Genomic DNA, 19,214 nt, shown 5'->3' on the forward strand with positions numbered 1-19,214 from the left:
TGCCTCTTCTGAGAAAAAGAGGACTTAAACTTTATAGCGCCACCTGTTGGAAGTAGCGATCCTACAAGTCACAATCAACCCTTTAACGAGTCGTGCAATATGACTTAGGATAAAAGCCAAATCAGTATCTCAATTCGCAGACATGGTGTTTCGGGCTGTTGGCCCTCGTCAGTGCAAAGCATGAGGTGGCGCTATAGAGTTTAAGTCCTCTTTTTCTCAGAAGAGGCAATTTGCATATTTAGTTTCCCAGAGGAGCATTGCACAGCGAATAAGCCTCCTTACCTTGACAAGCCAGAGCTGGAATGTCACTCTCCATAAGGAGAAACGTTACCCCTTACCCTTCTTCTCACACATTGCAGCAAACGGGGGTGTCACGCTCAGCCAGCCAGATTCTGCTCTACACTGATGAGGGGCAAAAACCCTGAAACAGACTATAGATAAGTTTCTGGCTTGACATTTATCCTTTATCATGTTTCAAGGCTTGTTTCTGGACATTGATTTGTAGGGTCACCACCTCTCCTCGGTGGCACTCATGTGCATGCATGGTAGCCAAAGCTTTTGTCCATGCCCTTATCCGATGATCAATGATTTGCACCGTACCCGCTTTTAGTTGTAAATATGGAAGCGGTTTCACCTGACGACCGATGACCATAAATGACGGCCAATCAGCAACTTTATTTATTAGTCGATGTTGGTTTAATAACCAACTCACAATGATGACTCACTCTGAACGATATGTGGTAGATCGTTCTGTGCGCACAGGCTGTCATTGTTTTCTGCAGCACAGGAAAATGCTCTGCCGAGAACCATGATCTTTTGTGCAGAAGATCATTTCACCCGACAAACATGCGTTTTGCTCATTCACTGGGTGATTGGCAGCCTGTTTACACTGCAAGATTATCGTGAACAAGCCTCCCTAGGAGCGCTCCATCTTTTTCCTTGTCAATAGCCTGTCTGCAAAGGCAGACTGCCCTCCAAATGCACATTGTATGATCGGTAATAGATTGTTCTGTAAATGGGCTGCCATTGTTTTCGGCAGCACAGGACAATGCGCTGCAGAGAACCGTGATCTTTTATGCAGCCCATAAGATCATTTCACCTGACGAGCAAACGTTATGCTAATTCATCGGATGATCGACTGCCTCCTTATACTGCAAGATAATCACTAACAAGTCCTGGGAGCACTTCATCACAATAATCTTGCAGTGTAAAAGGATTTTTTTTGTCAAATTTTTGCTTTTGACACATTTAGATGAAAAGCTGATTTGAGAATTGATTTAAGACTTGTTTTTCATGAAGTTATTATTTTATTAATGGTGTCGCAGGTAAGATGACCCTTACAAGAGATTCATTGAGTATTAACAGCAAAGACAACAAAATGGCTTCCTACTCGAACATCACAAAATGGCTTCCTGCTCTATTTGTAGAGCACGCCTTAGGACAGTTATATAATACAGATTTAAGAAAAAATTGACTGCGTTTGGGAAATGGCTGCCATCCCCTTATTTGGGTAATTATAAAAAGCCAAGTAATAAGTTCAGCTATTTTTTTCCTTTTGTCTATACTTTATTCTGCTCGGACACTCGGCACATTGCATTTCTGCAACAACCTTTTTAGAAACTTCCTCACACAGCAACTATTCTTTAAGGTATTCATTCCAAAACAATCTCCCCAGCAGGATGGTGACTGCCGCCTCGAGAAAACGGACATTTGTACACTTGATGATGGGTATATCTGAAGCCGCATCCTGTTGTCATTTCCATTTGCTCTTTATGAAATCCAGTAGTAGGCCTCAGGGATGCCATTTTACTCTTAAATTACTCTTCCTTTCCAGCAGCAGAGACCCCTTATTTTTGAGCACAGAGACATCAATCTCCACAGTCTTCATTACAAATTTGCTCTGAAGTGAGATACACGGGGGCAGGACGGGTCATTCAATTCCTGTCACTTCTTTTCCCTTGTTTCCCTGTTAAGGGTGTTCTCGGTTTCCATAGCAACAGAGATTCCCCCGAGCCGTTCAATGCAGGTACATTCACTCCTAATAATGGCCGCAGTCAAGTCCCCTGATAAAGCGATCCCTTATCTTCTGCCACTTCTGTCATTTATGAAATCCATTTGTATAAACCAAAAGCTTTCTGTAGGGAGACGGTCGTCGCACACTACGGGGTCACATCTAACCACAGATTTGTCGCCAGCTTCTTATCTCTGTAAATGGCGCTGGTTTTATCGGACATGTGTGAAAATGACACAAGCTCTATAAATTATCCCGTAGTTCTGGAAAAAATGTAATTGAAAATTTGTACATTTTAATAAAATGTAGAAATGCTTCTATTTAACGCATCGGAAGTCCCTAATAAGGCCCATCGGATTATATGGTGCACAACAAACCTTTCATCATTAATACTTACAAGGGTATTCCCATCTCGAAGAACCTATCCCAGTATGTAGTAGGTGTAATAATGGTAATATTAACAAATACCTTAAATTAGAAATGTAGTATAGTTCTTCTGATTGGCTATGTTTCTTTTCCCATGTGCAGGCATTGCAGGGCCTTAGGTATCCATGGTTACGACCACTAATCATTAGCTACCTGTCACTACAAGAGTGGTTGTTACCATTGATATCTAAGCTACTGTAATGTCCTGCACATGGGAAAATAAACATAGCAAATCTGAAGAACTATACTACATTTCTTATTTGGGGTATTTGATATTATCATTATTATCGCTACTACATATTGGGATAGGATCTTGGAGATGGGAATACCCCATTAACACAAAAAAATACAAAATAAACACACATCAACACGGACCTAGGACATTTTTTGTTTTGGTGCTTTTACTTTTTCTTCCCCTTGTTCAATGAGCCATAACTTTTTTTTTAATTTATTTTAACTTCTCTGTTGACTTAGCTTGTTTTTGTGCAGGACAAGTTGTAAATTTGAATGGCACAGTTAATTTTTACATATATAATGTACTGAAATATGGAGAAAAAAAGTCACATATGGCATGAATTGTATTTTTTATGGTAGTATGTTCAGTTCCTTATATACAGTTTGAATAATTTTATATATAAATGAGACTTTTTCGGACATAAAAATACCAAAGGTGTAGGTTTTTTCTTTTTTTAATATTCATCTTTGCAGGGGTGAAACGTGGACACTTTTAGGCTGCATTTTTAATTTTTTTTTGTTATATTATTGTAAAGCGTTATTTGAAAGGGTTGAAAATTGCAGTAACTATTAAGGAGAAGCCGTGTGAAGAATGAACATGTTGCTTATTTAAACCGCTTTGTGATTTTTGATTTTTGTTTTGCAGCACTTTTTCAGTCAGGTTCCCATTTTCATGAATGGTTATTGTTACAAAATGGTTTGCTTTTGCAAGCACTATCTAATTTACTACTACTTAAAATTTTCAGCCGTTCTTGAGATATTCTGTAGCCCTATAGCATGCAAGCATGACATTTGAATTGCATTACTGCACTAGAAAATATGAAAAATTGAGAATACTTAGCGCATAAATTGGCCAATTCATAGGTTTTCAGCAACGAGAATCGCCTTATCGTGGCTGCCGGGAACACATCTAATGTGAAACCTCTCTGACTAAAGTCTTCATTTATATGGGAAAGCAGGATCCTGTAGTTAAAAACACTTGAGGCTGAGGGGTGGGAGTGTTCACTCAGAGAGTCAATGTATACAAATCTCAAAAGACTGTCCGTCACTTCCAAACAGAAATTAGGTGTGAACAGGTGCTTACTAAGAGTAGCCAGCTCCATATATAACCAACAAATAAAGTAGCACTTTGTAGCGCTATAGCATGAAAACATGAAATATGAAATTTGAATTGCCTTACTGCATTTGAAAATATAAAAAAACTGAGAATACTTAGTGCATAAATAAGGCGATTCTTGTTGCTGGGAACCTATCTAATATGAATGTAAGAGGATTCACATTAAGCAGGTTCCCAGCAATGAGAATCACCTTATCATGGCTGCCGGGTACACATGAATTGGCCAATTTATGCACTAGGTATTCTCAATTTTTCATATTTTCTAGTTCAGTAATGCAAAAAAATTTTCATATTTCATGTTTACATGCTATAGCACTGCAGAGTGCTACTTTATTTGTTGGTGATATATGGAGATTGCTACGCTTAGTAAGCACCTGTTAACACCTGATTTCTGTTGGGAAGTGAGTCAGTCTTTTGATATTTGTTCTTCAGTCTTTTGATATTTGTTCTTGAGATATTAACAGTTTTTTTCTTTTGTTTACAGCTCATTTCCTCGTCTATTGCGCTTATAAGCACTGCTTTGTCCATGGGCGCGCTATTATCGCCTAATCGCGACTAGCCTCAGCGCAGTGCTTACAAGCTAGACTGCAGCGGTGGTCGGACGTCTAGGTAACAAACTATAAACAAAAGAAAACTGGTAATATCTTAAGAACGGCTGCAAATTTTAAGAAGCCGTAAATTGTTAGTTTTTTTACAAGCAGTATCTGACCATAAACATCTATGAAAATGGGAATAAGGACATGCTGTAGGTTTTCCACCCACTGTAGAATAAATGTGGGTTTTGTCTGGGATTTCTGGTCTTACCTCATCGTACTTCTGCTGATAATTTGTAATTGGCAAAACATTTGGGTCTCGGCAGTAAACACCGTCTCTTGATTTCTTAGGCTTCTTGTCGCTGTGATGCAACCTGCTATTCATTGTCTTGTCGTATTTCTAATAATATACATAATTTCCCCCTCCGACTGAGGTAGCATCTGTATTGAACATAAAAAAATAATGGAATTTCACCCAGAAAACTATGTTGTCAGATGCCCGCTGGCTGCATTAACGAGTTATACGGCACAATGGATATGTGCCTACTGTGCGACATATCGTCACAGCTGTATGGTTCTCTGTAGTCTCGTCTTAATTCCCATTATCAGGTATTCGGGTGAGTGCCGGTTACAAGTTTTCATTTTACAAACCATTTTGCTTTCACTAAAGTTATCCCTCAGCCGATAATAATGTAACATGGCGACATCGTCTCCAGTCACCACGTAACGGTGGTTTTTTTTTTTCACACCATTAGTGGTCATGCACATGAATCTCTAAAATCTTGCCCAAAATGAATGGGAATGAACTAGCACGGAGCTCTTGACTATGGTGTCGTCTCGTTGCAGGTGATGCACATGTTTAAAGGTTGCCGCAGAGAAGACACCTCCCCTCATGTATATGGAGTGGCACAAGCGGCGTACTGGAATATGCTCATGACTCGTCAGGATCAGTCCATCGTCCTGCTAGGGAACAGCGGTTCTGGCAAAACGACAAGCTGCCAGCATGTTATCCAATACCTGGCTACAGTATCTGGCAGCACAGGAAAGATTTTTTCAGGTATATCCAACAAAAGACAGTTTCTTATGTTAAAGAAATGCAATGTATCCCCCCAAAAATGGCTGCTATACAGATGTACTGTATTTTTGTACAACCATTGACTTGAATAAGCGAGGCTGACACAACATACGACCGAAACGAGTACGTGCTGTGAGGTTCTTCACAAGCAGATACTGAAAAAAAATCACTGATCTGCACTGCTCCATTGAATAACATGGGTCCTAGTGCTGTCTGATACGTCTGTTTTTTCACAGACCGCACTGAGACAAAAAATACATTAGCTAAAATTAGCCTTGGGGTATGTTCACACAAGACTATTTTCAGTCCATGTGTTATCCATTGTGCATACAGACTGAAAATACATGGACCAATGTTGGCCTATGTCACACTGGAAGCCTGCACTAGTCTGGCCCGATTTATGGACAGTCACCAGACTATTGCATGTACACAGCGGACGGGCGCAGATGCTGCCTACTATGTGGATGAGAATTTGGAACTGTATATGGATCCAGCACTCAGATCTAAGCGTAGATTCCTATGCTAAAGGGGTATTCCCACCTTAGACTGTGGAAAACGTAGTCTGTTATTCTACATTTACTTATGGCACTTACATCCATCCCTGTATGAATCCACTAATAGGCTTAAGATTATTGTCTTGATTTTCGTAGCTGAAAAATGGCAGGCCGTCTACACCATCCTGGAAGCTTTTGGCAACAGTGGCTCAAGTCTGAATGGAAATGCCACCCGGTTCTCGCAGATCATTTCACTGGACTTCGACCAGGCTGGACAGGTGGCTTCCGCTACTATACAGGTGAGAGAGAGGAGGCTTTTAGGATGAACTTCAGTTCACAAGAACCTTTACATAGAAGATAGGGTTTTTTTTTTATTTGAGCTCTTATTTCAATTGGAAATTTGAAGCCTTTTGACAAACACGTCGAATAATTACACCTTATGCAAATGAATGCAAAGCTTATTACAAACAGATTTACAAAAAATCATTGATGTCAAGTTCCTTGTTACAAAAAAAAAAAAGTGTGAACATGGGCAAAATTATTTTGTTTTTTTCCTGTAATTAAAAACCAAACCTGAAATTGGCCAAACCCTTCTCACTTGATGGAGGTCTTGGCTCGCTGCTCCTACTTACACATATTTTTGTATATTTCAGACTATGCTTTTGGAGAAGCTCAGAGTGGCCAGACGTCCGGAAAATGAAGCCACGTTCAATGCCTTCTACTACCTCCTGGCTGGGGCGGACACCACGCTTCGGTAACTCCCAACAAGCTGAATTTTGCTCTTGAACTTTGCACGTTATCTCCATCATTCTGGAACAGAAGATAATACAGTTCTTGCATTTTTAACAACTGTGTTGGTCCCCCAAGAATTCTAAGCTTCTATGCAAACAGGGTATTTTATAATCCGCACAGTTCTTCCTACTTCACTAAGCCCTGTTTTATCTAACACAGGCAGGATCCTTTGAGTTGATCACTTAGTTTTCTGTGCAGGGCATATGCTAAAAATTTCTTTTAGACTAAAAAAAAAAATAATAATGTAATTTATATTCAATTTGTGACTTATCTACATTTTTTCGACCAGGATAATTTTTTTTCCCAAACCAATGGCTTCTCTCAGAAGTCTACTTTATACCATTCCTTCACTGAACCCCACAGCACAACACGCGGCAAGCTCTTTCTTGCGGCCAGTATACTTTTAGGTGGTCTGCATGTTACCTAAATCCATTGGGGGTATTTACGAAGACTGACCTGTCCTATAAACCAGTCTGAAGTTTATCAGCTGCGCCAAATTTAGGAAGAGCTGCCATAGATTTTCACTATTCTCTATGTCAGTTTCTGGCGTAAGGGATTGTAAATTTGTTAGGTTATAGTTGGCAATGTTCCTAACCTTCATAATTGCAAAAAGTGGCAAATCATGCAAAACTGAAGTGTACCAGTTTTTACACCAGAAAAGTGGCGTTTAGGCCTTAAATTTCCCTCCCAAGTCTGAAGTGGATTTGGCGCTCTGGATCAGAAATCGAAGATATGGCTGCTATCAAGTTATATTAAAGGGAACCTGACAGCTGATGCATGTTGCCTGATCCACTGGTACCATGTATCAGGCACTGACTGTATGATCTCAGCCAGGTATGTTTTTCACTAAAATGTAAAATTTCAGAGAAAACATATGTTTAACGGACAGGTGGGTACGCCATGCCTTCTGCCCTTTAGTGGCAGGTCTATCCCTGCCAAGTATCCACCTGTCGGACTAATCGCCTGTGTGGCTTGTTCTACGGCGGCTTTTAAAGTGTGTTTTTCTCTGAAATGCAGCAGCGTTTCAGTGTCAAACACACCTGGCTGAGATAATGCTGCCAATTTCTGATAAATGCTGCACGATCCACGTGCAGCATGTATCAGCTGTGAGGTTACCTTTCAAAGGGAATCTGTCACCAGGATTTTGCTATATTATATAATAGCAACATGATGTAGTGGAGGAGACACTGATTTAATCAATTTGTGTCTTATTAGGCTGTGTGCTGTTGTTCCAGTACAATGAGCATTTTATCAGCAGGAGATTATCACTACAGGACTAGCATACATGTGCGTCCTGGTCTAACCACGCCCCCAGCACTGATTAGCAGCTCACTGTCTATGTACAGCGTACATAGAGAACTGTGGTGTGGGTGGGATCACTTTTCTAAACTCTGCTACATCTAAAAACTCTGATTGTATCACACCTGCTTCACCCAGTAAACCAAGTGATACATTGCTGGAATCAGGCTCTCTTTCTCTTTATTATGTTGCTCTCAGATGAGGTAGCAAAAACCTGGTGACAGATTCCCTTTAAGAAAAGTATCAGTTCAAACCTATTTAAAGGGAATTCTCACCAGGACCGATTATTTTTTTTCTTTACTAAGGGATTGTACTACATTTAGAACTCATCACCTATCCACTTAGCTATACCGCCTAAACTACGCATTGTCCGCCACATAGTGCATAACAAAGCTATTAATGCGCATATGTGACAGAATCCCTGTTCTCGTGATTAGGGTTGAGCGACTTTTGCTTTTTTAGGATCGATGGGTTTTGTGAAACCCGACCTTCTCAAAAGTCGGATCGTGTGAAATCGGCCGATTCTACTGTAAAGTCGGGTTCCGTCCCCGGAACACGAAACCCAATGCAAGTCAATGTGCATTCATATCCGTCCCCGGAACACGAAACCCAATGCAAGTCAATGTGCATTCATATCTCTCTCTCTCTCTCTCCCTCTCCCTCTCCCTCTCCCTCTCCCTCTCCCTCTCCCTCTCCCTCTCCCTCTCCCTCTCCCTCTCCCTCTCCCTCTCCCTCTCCCTCTCTCCCTCTCCCTCTCTCCACATATATTGTATTTGACTCCGGAAATCACTGCAGCCCAAACGGTAATATGGCTCTATGACGCCGCAGAAACCGGGCCGGAACCTATGTCATCACGCTGCCCACAATTAATTGGCTGAAAAAATGGCGGGGAAGGCGTCATTCAAAACGCGACTTTGGCGCCAAGATCGCGTACCGCATGGCCGACCCCACGCTGGGATTGGGTCGGGTATCATGAGACGCTGACTTTGCCAAAAGTCGGCGACTTATGAAAATGACCGATCCGTTTCGCTCAACCCTACTTGTGATTGGTGGGTCCCCAGCCATCAGACACTTGTCACATGTCATCAGAATAGGAGATACGTTGTGATTTGGGACCACCCCTCCAATCCGTATACTTGGGTAACTGATTCCCCTCCTCACTTTGGGATGGGTAGGTGAGATTTGTTTATTGTGCTGCTGTTAAGTTATCTACACTTTATCCTTTATTTATTTGCCTTTGGCGGTCACACATTTATAAATGGTCCTCCAGCTGGCATTATATTAGCCTTATTGTAATGTCATTTATAACTTTCTTTAATGCTTGTTCCATTGTGAGTCTGAGATTTAAGCTTTTTGTTCTTCATAGACCTTTCTGAAATGTAATTCTTTATTACAGAAAGTCTTCCTGTTGCTTCTAATGATAGTTTGTCTTATTAGAGCTGAGCTGTAAATTTCCTCCAGCGTATCCCTGGCCTTTATATAGTCTCGCTGTTTGACCCTGAATAACTGGGACTTTAAACAAGTTCACAAAACCCTTGAGTGGTTCTGTCAGATTAGTGCTGTTCTGCAGATCAGAAAGATCCCCAAGAGACGCCATTAAAGTCAATAGGATCTGTGCGCCTCCTTTTTGTTAGTCAGTGGATCAGATACAGAGGACATGTATAGACAATATAAGCGGAGCCTCACACAGCCAAACCAGTCCTCCTGCTTTGCACTGATGAGCGTCACAGACCCTCTGTACATTGAGTTTTTGGTTTGACTTCTTGTGCAAAGTCATGTGATAATGCCTTTTAAAGGGTCAGTAATGATTTTTAGGATTGCTACGTCCAATGGATTCAGCTAGAGTTCCTTTCCTCTAACTCTCTATAAAGGCTCTCTGCATATTTAAATTCCCAGGAACATTGCATGGCCTATAAGTCTCCTTACGCTGACATGGCGCTCTCCACAAAGATAAACTTTGTCCTTTACACAGAATCCATGACACTAGTGTGGAAACAGTCGTAAAGGGGTATTTGGACATATGGAGGTACTATGGTGGGTGTAACGAGAAGTCAGCCCCTCTATTAGGCAGAGAGGAAAGCGTATGGAATGAGTTGCTAGTAGATAAGGGCTTGTCGGGGTTATTACACAGCTGCCCACTGTGGGTGCTGCGTGTGCCCACTTTATCCCTGCAGTGATATGTATAGAGATCTGATTAATAAGCAGAATGTTTAGTTGGTGATAACAGCTGGTTATTGGGGTCTGAGAGGTGGGATCCCATGCAGTCAGCTCTTTGTAATGGTAAATCTCTTATGGATGGTACACAGTGGACGTCCATATTCCTAATAATCTATTCCACACCTTCTAGCATTGCCATAAATTTATACGCAACGCTTTCCTTTACCTCTGCAGGACAGAGCTTCATCTCAACCACTTAGCAGACAACAATGTCTTTGGCATTACATCCAAGGTAAGCAGTGGGGGGTAAGGGCTCGTTTCGGGTAAGGTTTAGTTTCACGTTTTGCTATGGAGCACAAAAGGACAGTACATGGACCAATCCTAGCCATGGTTCCAGAGAAGGCAGCTGCTGCGCCCCTCCGAGATACAGGCATGCACATGGGGTCGATGATGTCCATTTGCAGACGTAAATGGCCGCCTGAACCCAGCCTAACAATAATACGTGCACATATATTTCCGTCTGGGACAAAGGGTAAAGCCGGCGTTGTGACAGTCCCCCCTGTCACAGCTGAGCAGACCCTGCATATCGGGCATTGCAGCCGTACTTGGCTGTGGATGTAAGTATCCAGCCTGACGACGTGGCGCGTTGTGACTCCTATTCATACGATAACCTTGTATCTGATTATCTATGAATACTCGCAGCCTCACCGTATTCAGCCCCGCATTGTCCAGTTCTGATTCAGCCTCTTATTTCCAACATGCAGCTGACTGTACGGAGAAGGTGACATTATCGAACATTGCTATTCTAATGTGTAGATGGGTGTACGAGACGTGACATGGGACAGTGTGAGGCAAAATAAGTGATCCAGACAAGTGAACATGAACAATTGCTTCAAACAATGCCGATACGGGGATAGGGATGCTAAGGCCAGTGATGTGCCATTACCTACAGGAGATATAGCTGGTGCCTGGAGCCGCCTTTATAGCGGGATCCTTTGGATTCCATTGTGGCATCCGTTGCTTAGAAGGGCAGAATAGCGCTGGATGCAAGGCCTTGCTTCTCAGGAAATAGGACTGGAATTAGTGTGTTCCTATTTTTTAAAGTTATTTGTACTTATTGGATTAACCTTTTAGTACCATAATTGTTGGCCGTCTGGTTTTGTGCCCAGAGATACCAGAGTCTGAGAACTTTCCCCTACTAATTTTGTCTAATTTTGTCTTCAGGTGTTTTCTTGTTTCCACCTGTCCTATTTGAAGGAATTGTCCACTATCAGACAGTCCCTGCTCTGTCTGAATCCCTGAAAAAACAGGATTCAGACAGACCTAACAATGAAGACACAGGACTTGATACATCGAAAGTTGCAAAAAAAAAAAAAAGCCCCCAAATTCTTGCATACTCAAAAATACACCAAGGGGGGGTGGGGGACTGGAGTGGAGTTGCAACAAATTTTGCAACTTTCTAAGTCAGTTGATGAATCAGGTGAAAACATCTGGCGTTGCTAGATACTGTCTACAAAGCGGGGAAAAAACAGGTGAGCACATATAAAATAGACTTTAAAAAAAGGTGCAAATAGAATATTGAATTGGGTGCAAACAACAACAAAAAAAGTGCAATGAGGAATCGGGGCCACAGACTGCAATGACACAATTGAAGTTCACATGGACTGCCTGCCTGTTCTACCGAGACACCGACTCTGTGGTCACTGACAGCTTCTGCCGCTCCACATCAACAGAGCAGTTCTTCATCTTTCGAGCTTCTCTGTCCACAGGCCGTGACTGCTGACGTCCTGCTGATTGCCAGCCGGCTGCCCACAGAGCTGAACGGAAGAGAAGCCGCCGCCCTGTTGATGTGATGTCAGCGGAAGCCGCTAAATCACCAGCAGGAGCGGTTTCTGACCGCTCTGTGGCGGCAGAGATCGGCACTGGACACATCAGGCAGGTCATTAGAAACTAGCTGCCTGTTATTTTTTAGGGTCTTAGTAAAAAAAGAAAAAAATACTCACAGATAACCGCTTTTTAAAGATGCATTAGACAAGTGCATAAATGACAGTCCCATAATAAAATGCTTTTGAAAATCACCTGATCCATCACTGTGGGGTAGTGCAAACGCACAGGTCAGTCTACAGAAAGAAAGCTGCAATATAAAAGATCACAGGAGCCAAAATGGATCTTAAGATCGGCTTCTATTAATGGAGACATTGAATATAAATGCATAAACAGCCCTGTCCTTATGTAGTGTCATAACTTAGTCTTTACCCAACTTTAGACGTTTCATTCAAAGTCCCCAAATCCTACCATATGTATGACGGGCTGCTGCACATACTGTATACCGAGAGATAAAATCCCCGCACCTAAATCCAGGAGCCACTGTGCCATGCTCGCATTTTATATCTAGTAATAAAAATGTCTGCGCCTTCCTGATGAGAGGACCTGCTGTCCTTTTTCTTCTGAAGTCTCCATGATCAATATTCAATGTTTTGTACAGGGTGAAGACAAGCAGAAGTCGGCCCAGCTGTTCAGCAAACTGCAGGCCGCCATGAAGATCCTGGGCATCGCCGCTGAGGAGCAAAAGGCGTTTTGGTTAATACTTGCAGCAATTTACCACCTGGGATCAGCTGGAGCCACCAAAGGTATGAATATTTGTCCTAGCCGGATGGCAGGATACGGATACGACATCTGTTCCCATAATGGAACCTCATAAACGCAGCAGATTTGTAAACTGAGCCCAGTGATTGTAGACACACTTATATTAGCAGGCGTAATGGAAATGTAGCTAATAACCTATAGCCACACACTGGGCTGAGAGATGATCTAGTTCTAGCCCTGGGGTGTATTACTATATACAGGTAACTGTGGCGTAGGCCATGTTGCAATACAGAAGTCTGGAGTGAGCCCCCACATTGTCGGGGTGAACTCTGCTGTTTTACATGCTGAGAACTTTGCCTGAATATAATACAACCCGCAGCCTATTATTAAGATGACAATGGAGAGAGGAAGACGCCTTAATAACTACAAGAGACTTTATCATTGGGTCTTGAATGAAAGCCGCTAAATTGTCAAGGCTGCAAAATTCTGTCATATCAGAAAATGACTGCTTTGTATAGGACTGACGGCAACATGATAATGGATGAAGGGCGGTGACGTGCAGGGGAGATCACAAGAGAGGCCAAATGGATTCGATTAAAGGGGCTGTCCACTTTCTATAAATAATAGGAAACCGCAGTAATGTGTGATGTCGTGCTAGAGAAGACATAAGCACCCTTTTACCACACACCCTTTGGTCTTTTCTGTGGTTACATATGGATGCGAAATCTGGGCGATAAAGAAACAAGACAGAAGAAGAATCCATGACTTTTAAATGTGGAGCTGGAGAAGGATGTTACCAATACCATGGACGGCAAGAAGGACAAACAAATCAAGGCAGACATGTCACTCAAAGCCATGCTCACCAAGCTACGACTTGTCTACTCTGGACACATAATTCGAAGAGAACAATCACTGGAGAAGGACATCTTGGTCTGAAGAACAGAAGGAACAAGGCGAAGAAGACGACCAGCAATGTGATGGCTTGATACTATCAAGATAACTGTGTAGAAGACACTGGTGGACCTATCTAGGCACGTACAAGATGGATGCACACTCTGTAGGAAGATCGATCAAGTCATCATGGTTCAACATTGTCAAAAAATGTATTGATCACACCCCTGTTGTGTTAATGCTGGTCATCTTTGCTCTGTGTATACAATGGATGCTGTGATCTTGATCTGTATACATTGAATGATGGTGACTAGTGATGAGCGAGTGTACTCGTTGCTCGGGTTTTCCAGAGCACGCTCGGGTGGTCTCCGAGTATTTGTAACTGCTCAGAGATTTAGCTTTTGTTGCCTCAGCTGCATGATTTACGGCTGCTAGCCAGCCTGAGTACATGTGGGGGTTGCCTGGTGGCTAGGGAATCCCCACATGTATTCAAGCTGTCTATCAGCTGTAAAGCATGCAGCCGAGGCAACGAAAACTAAATCTCCGAGCACCACCAAATACTCGGAGACCTGAGCGTGCTCTGGAAAACCCGAGCAATGAGTACACTCGCTCATCACTAATGGTGACTTGATCATTTACTTGACTGTTTCCTCGGTTGCCCCCACTTAGGTGCAAGCTATAACCCCCCTGTACACAATGGCTGGCTGGAAGCGATCTCCCCCCGACTCTGCCGTACATGGGGGACGCTCTGTCTGTCAAGCTCTCCTGTGTTCTCTATGACAGAGCCGCTGCCTGACTTCTCTGCTGTCATCTCATCTCTTCAGCAATAAAAGGACCAGCAGTCCGAAATTGGGCATGCCAGACTCTTATCTCCCCCCAACAATGGTCTGTCAGATGGCCCCATACACAAGTCTTCTGGCTGACCCTGTCGATATCGGCAGATATAGCCAACGTTACTCTGTAGTGTATGGCAACCCTTAAAGGGGTATCCACATCTCCAAGATCCTATCCCAATATGTAGTAGATGTAATTATAATATTAGCAAATACCTCCCAATTAGTAGTATAGTTTTTCTGATTTGCTCTGTCTATTGCCTCATGTGCAGGCATTGCAGAACCTTGGGTATCCATGATCGCGTTCACTGATGAATTGACAGTTAGCTATTTGCTAGTGGTCATATCCATGGATATCTACGGTCCTGCAATGCCTGCACATGAGGCAATAGACCTAGGTTATCAGAAGAACTATACTACATTTCTAATTAGAGGAATTTGTTTAATATTATTATCACACCTACTACATATTGGGATAGGATCTTGGAGATGGGAATACCCCTTAAATGTCTCCAGCAGTTCTATAGATACAGGGGTATAAATTAGTATAACACTTTATATCTCTGTATAAATTTGGATGTATACAGGGGTGTTTGGGGCCGGTATAGGGACCGTATTATAGATCGGTGCAATATAGATCCATAATATGCCTGCTCATGAGCCCTGAGGTGGCACTGAGGGTTTCGCCGATGACCGTGGCTGTATAACATGGCAGCCATGTCACCTAGAGACAGTGTTTCCTATACTGGAACATTTTTCGAACATACGAGAAGATGCACTTAGGTGATCAGTGTCTTGCGGTGGCTCCGTCCTCTTCGCACACTTTATGTTGGCTTTTCCTATTATTGACCCTTCTGTAAATGCCTTAATAACAGTGAGGCCGATGGTGTAAGGTGGCCTGTGTCTGCAGTGAATAACCGATGTATAACCTTCCCTTCCCCTGCAGTTTCAGATGTAGATGATCTGGGTAACTTGGTTTGATTCTTGCCGAGTTTGTGTCTCTATTTGATCTCTCTCGTGTGCACTTCTTTCCCATTCTCCAGCTCCGGATCACATTCTGCTTTTCTGTATAGCATGGAGCATGACTAATTCCAGCCAGGCACTGAGCCCTGGAAATAAAGTCACGTCCGGCCTCATAAGAATGGCTTGTCACCTGCACCACTCCATCACCTCTGCCTAAGCCTTCACGCCACAACAACCGGATCATCTCCTAAACTAGTAATACAGGAATTAAATGGTGGCGTGAATGTAATCGCCGTATACAAAGCGACTGTGAAAAATATCAGTAATGTCAGACACAATTACAGCTTTTAAAAAAAAAAAAAAAGGGCCGGATGTCTTTCTTCATCAACCTCATCAGATCCAAGAGATCTTTTGAAATGTTCGTTTTATGAGTCCAACTAGATTTGTACTCCAAAAATGGCAATTGTAGTATAGGGCAAGGAAACTTTAGGAGAAAAAAGGATTACAGAGCTTTTTTGAATTGGACCTTCAAAGTAAAGACACCAGTCTCATCAAGTCCAAGAGAGTAGATACACATTGCGTAGAATTGTCAGTTGTAAAAAAAACCTGCAACATGTACTTGTGTTTTTTAATTTTCGACCACTAGAGGGCAGGCTGAGCCAAGCTTTGTGTGAGCAGGAGCAGCAGTCTCCTTACTCTGCTGAATCTAGAACACTGACATCATGGCAGCAAAATATATTATTAATCCTAAAAGGGGTACGGAAATAAAACAAAAATAGAAGTGTCGAAGTCCGTACACCAGTTATTGCTTTTGTAGCAAGTTGATTAAAGAAAAATATGCAGGTAATGTGATTTTATAAATTTGTGAGTGCGCATTAGTGGGAGAGACTACCTTTTGTGGCTAAATAAGCCATGTTATGTGTAGACCTTTCCATAAAGCTCTTGCTTTCTATTATAGCAGCTTGATGGCACTTTTTTGGTGTACCCCCTGTTCTTGGACTGGTGCCAGTTGGTGCCACTCTTACACTGTCTATAGATTGACGTTTCTAATTCGGGATAGCTGGTCGGCCATCATCATCATCTTCTTGTCTATGTCCACTTAATGTTCTGGAGTGAATAACTTGAATGCATGCCTATCTGCACGCTATGCACAGTTGCACGCATGACTTAGTAGCCTGTCTTGTCTTGACATACTTCTGAATGAAAGAAATCTAGGAATTGTATTATTGCACTTTTTCCATGACTTGTCACATATTAACAGCCTGCTCCAGAATATACCTTTTTTTTTTTTTTTTTTTTTAAAGTTAGATGAAAATCAGTCGCTTGTCCTTAAGTTTGCTGTATAGTGCATGCGTCCATGCCATGTGTTACATGTACAGTATATTACAGAACAGCTCCAATCAGATAAGAAGAACCTTTGGTTCCATTCCTGCCCGGACTATTTATGTCCAGCAGTGATTCCCGTCCTCAACTGCTTAGTTTCAGAGAACTTCTGACATGTCATGTAGTTTTAGGACTGGTCCAGGTTCTAAAACCTTTTATCTGTTGCTAAAAAGAAGGGACAGAACCACTCATCTGAGCTGCTCCTCTTCGGGTGTGTTCTGCTCCGCTCCGCTGGTCCTTGGGCACATGCAGAGCCATGTACACACTACTATACTTACTAAGAGCCCATACACTGGTAACACTGCCTGTCCAAGGATCAGCGCAGCATAGTAGATCACTGCTGAAGGCCCATGTCACTCAGCTGAGTACTGCTGCCCCTTCCTAGCACCCTCTGGATTTTTGCTGATTACAACTTATGACATGTCATTCTAACTTTTGAAACGTTTTCTGATACAGGATGTATGCTTTAAGGGTGTTCTCCAGTCATATGATATTAAAGAAGCACTCAAATGAAAGTTTTTATCCTTTGAATATATTACAGTAAGCATATTATATAGCACTGTGTACTTACAATTGCTCATTTTGCCTTTCTACCCAGCAAATTCTTCTCTTTTCTCTGCTCTGTGTATGAACAGGAAGTCTCTTTTCACTGATCGTGTCGTCCCTTCTGATCCAGCTTCTCCTTCTTCCCCCTGTCAAGAACTTTAGCAGTGACTTCTGACTCATTCATGGAAAAGAGACTTCCTGTTTCTACATAGAGCTTAGAAGGATTCAGCTCGTCGGTTTGTAATCACGTGATGTCATGGACCTAATGGAAAAGAGAAGAATTAGCTGGGTAGAAGATGATACAAATTTTGATGCGAGGGCTTCTTTAAGTTGCCTCCTCAATATTGTCTCGAGTGAGACCTGTTCTGCAGTACCCAGCGGCAGCCACTACACATTAAATGCAGCTACATTCAGTGTTTCCATCAGGCCACTATCAGATCTTGTGGCAGCTGATCAGTGGGGGCTGTTGGGTGTCGGGACCCATCGTAAAGATTGGTGATCAGCATGATATGACTAGAGAATGCCTTTAAGAACTAATTCACAAGTAAATATTAGTCCATCAGGATATATGACCCATGGGAAACCTGACTTAAAATGCACAAAAAACATCCTATGTGGACCTGCGCTTGTCCTGTAGGATCATCATCTCTGGCGAGTTCCTACAAGTGATGACTACAATCCTAATGTTCATATCTGTATTGATCGGAGCTGTTCTAACAATATATATATATATTTTTTTCTGATCATAGGTGCTGCTTTAAGGCAAATAGACATATATTGATCCAGTAATCCACAAATCATATCATTACTATCCACATTGAAAAGTTGTATGTAATATAACTGTAATCCCCAAAGTTAGGACATGCTCAGGTTAAGAAATGTGAGTGAAGGGTGGGCGAAGTCTCCTAATCTCGGTGCATGTGGAAATGGATATTGATGCATTTATAATCCAGTATGACTGCACTTCTGTCGCTGCAGGAGAGATTAATAGGATTATTTATAAGGGTTTTATTTACAGCTCATTAGCGAGAAATGTGAAGATGATGATAGATGACACATCAAGGAGCTAGACCTCTGAACTCCTGTGGAAGGCGCCTTATGCTTTGGTGCGGAGATATTCATTTATGAAAGTTTTTGTGCTTTCTCCACATTTTTTTAACATAAACGAAGCATTAACTAAATCTGTCAGCATGAGGACGTCGGAGCCATCTGGATGAAATTGTGTGCTGAGGAAGCTGCATAATTATTTCACCTATAACTCCTCCTGTCGGTGCTGATCTAGCACTTGTCCATCATACGGCGTGGGGGGACGTGAGATGTAATAAATCTGAAGCTAATTACTGGCAGGGGACAAAAAATGATTAGAAAGAAAAGTACTTGTAGGTAAGAGTGCAGCTGTACACAAGATCTTCTCCTGGTTCTGAGAGGTACACAAGATCTTCTCCTGGTTCTGAGAGGTACACAAGATCTTCTGGTTCTGAGAGGTACACAAGATCTTCTCCTGGTTCTGAGAGGTACACAAGATCTTCTGAGAGGAACCTGTAGGACTTGTCTGATACTGTCTGTCATCCTAAATGGATTTTAAGGGTTTGTACGCTCGTAGCGAATGAATTGTGGATGGAAACTTGCAGTGGTCTATTAGATTTTACTAAATACAGATACTGCATAAATAAATCCACACGGGAATATTGACTTGAGATACTAATTCTACATCCGCACCTTGTTAATTTATGCTGTGGATTTCTCTCAAATCATCAATAAAATAAACATGCATAGTTGTGGGTCCACACCGGATTAGTTATGTTGGGACATGCTATAAGACCTTATGTGCATAGCCATATTGTGTCCCCATTTCATCAGAGGTCTAAGGGGTA

The 19,214-nt window shown here is 42.1% G+C and overlaps 1 protein-coding gene across 8 annotated transcripts in view; it reads left to right on the top strand.

Moving 5' to 3' along the window:
* Positions 1-19,214, top strand: part of MYO18A (myosin XVIIIA) — a 383,975-nt gene that overhangs the window by 147,496 nt on the left and 217,265 nt on the right. For all 8 annotated transcript variants that reach the window (XM_077294308.1, XM_077294307.1, XM_077294310.1 and 5 more), the window contains 5 exons: positions 5,168-5,378; positions 6,047-6,189; positions 6,544-6,644; positions 10,373-10,430; positions 12,624-12,768. In XM_077294308.1, the coding sequence (XP_077150423.1) occupies positions 5,168-5,378; positions 6,047-6,189; positions 6,544-6,644; positions 10,373-10,430; positions 12,624-12,768 (658 nt within the window). The remainder of the gene's footprint in view (positions 1-5,167; positions 5,379-6,046; positions 6,190-6,543; positions 6,645-10,372; positions 10,431-12,623; positions 12,769-19,214) is intronic.

Source organism: Ranitomeya variabilis, chromosome 3, assembly GCF_051348905.1.
Source record: "Ranitomeya variabilis isolate aRanVar5 chromosome 3, aRanVar5.hap1, whole genome shotgun sequence".
NCBI lineage: Eukaryota > Metazoa > Chordata > Amphibia > Anura > Dendrobatidae > Ranitomeya > Ranitomeya variabilis.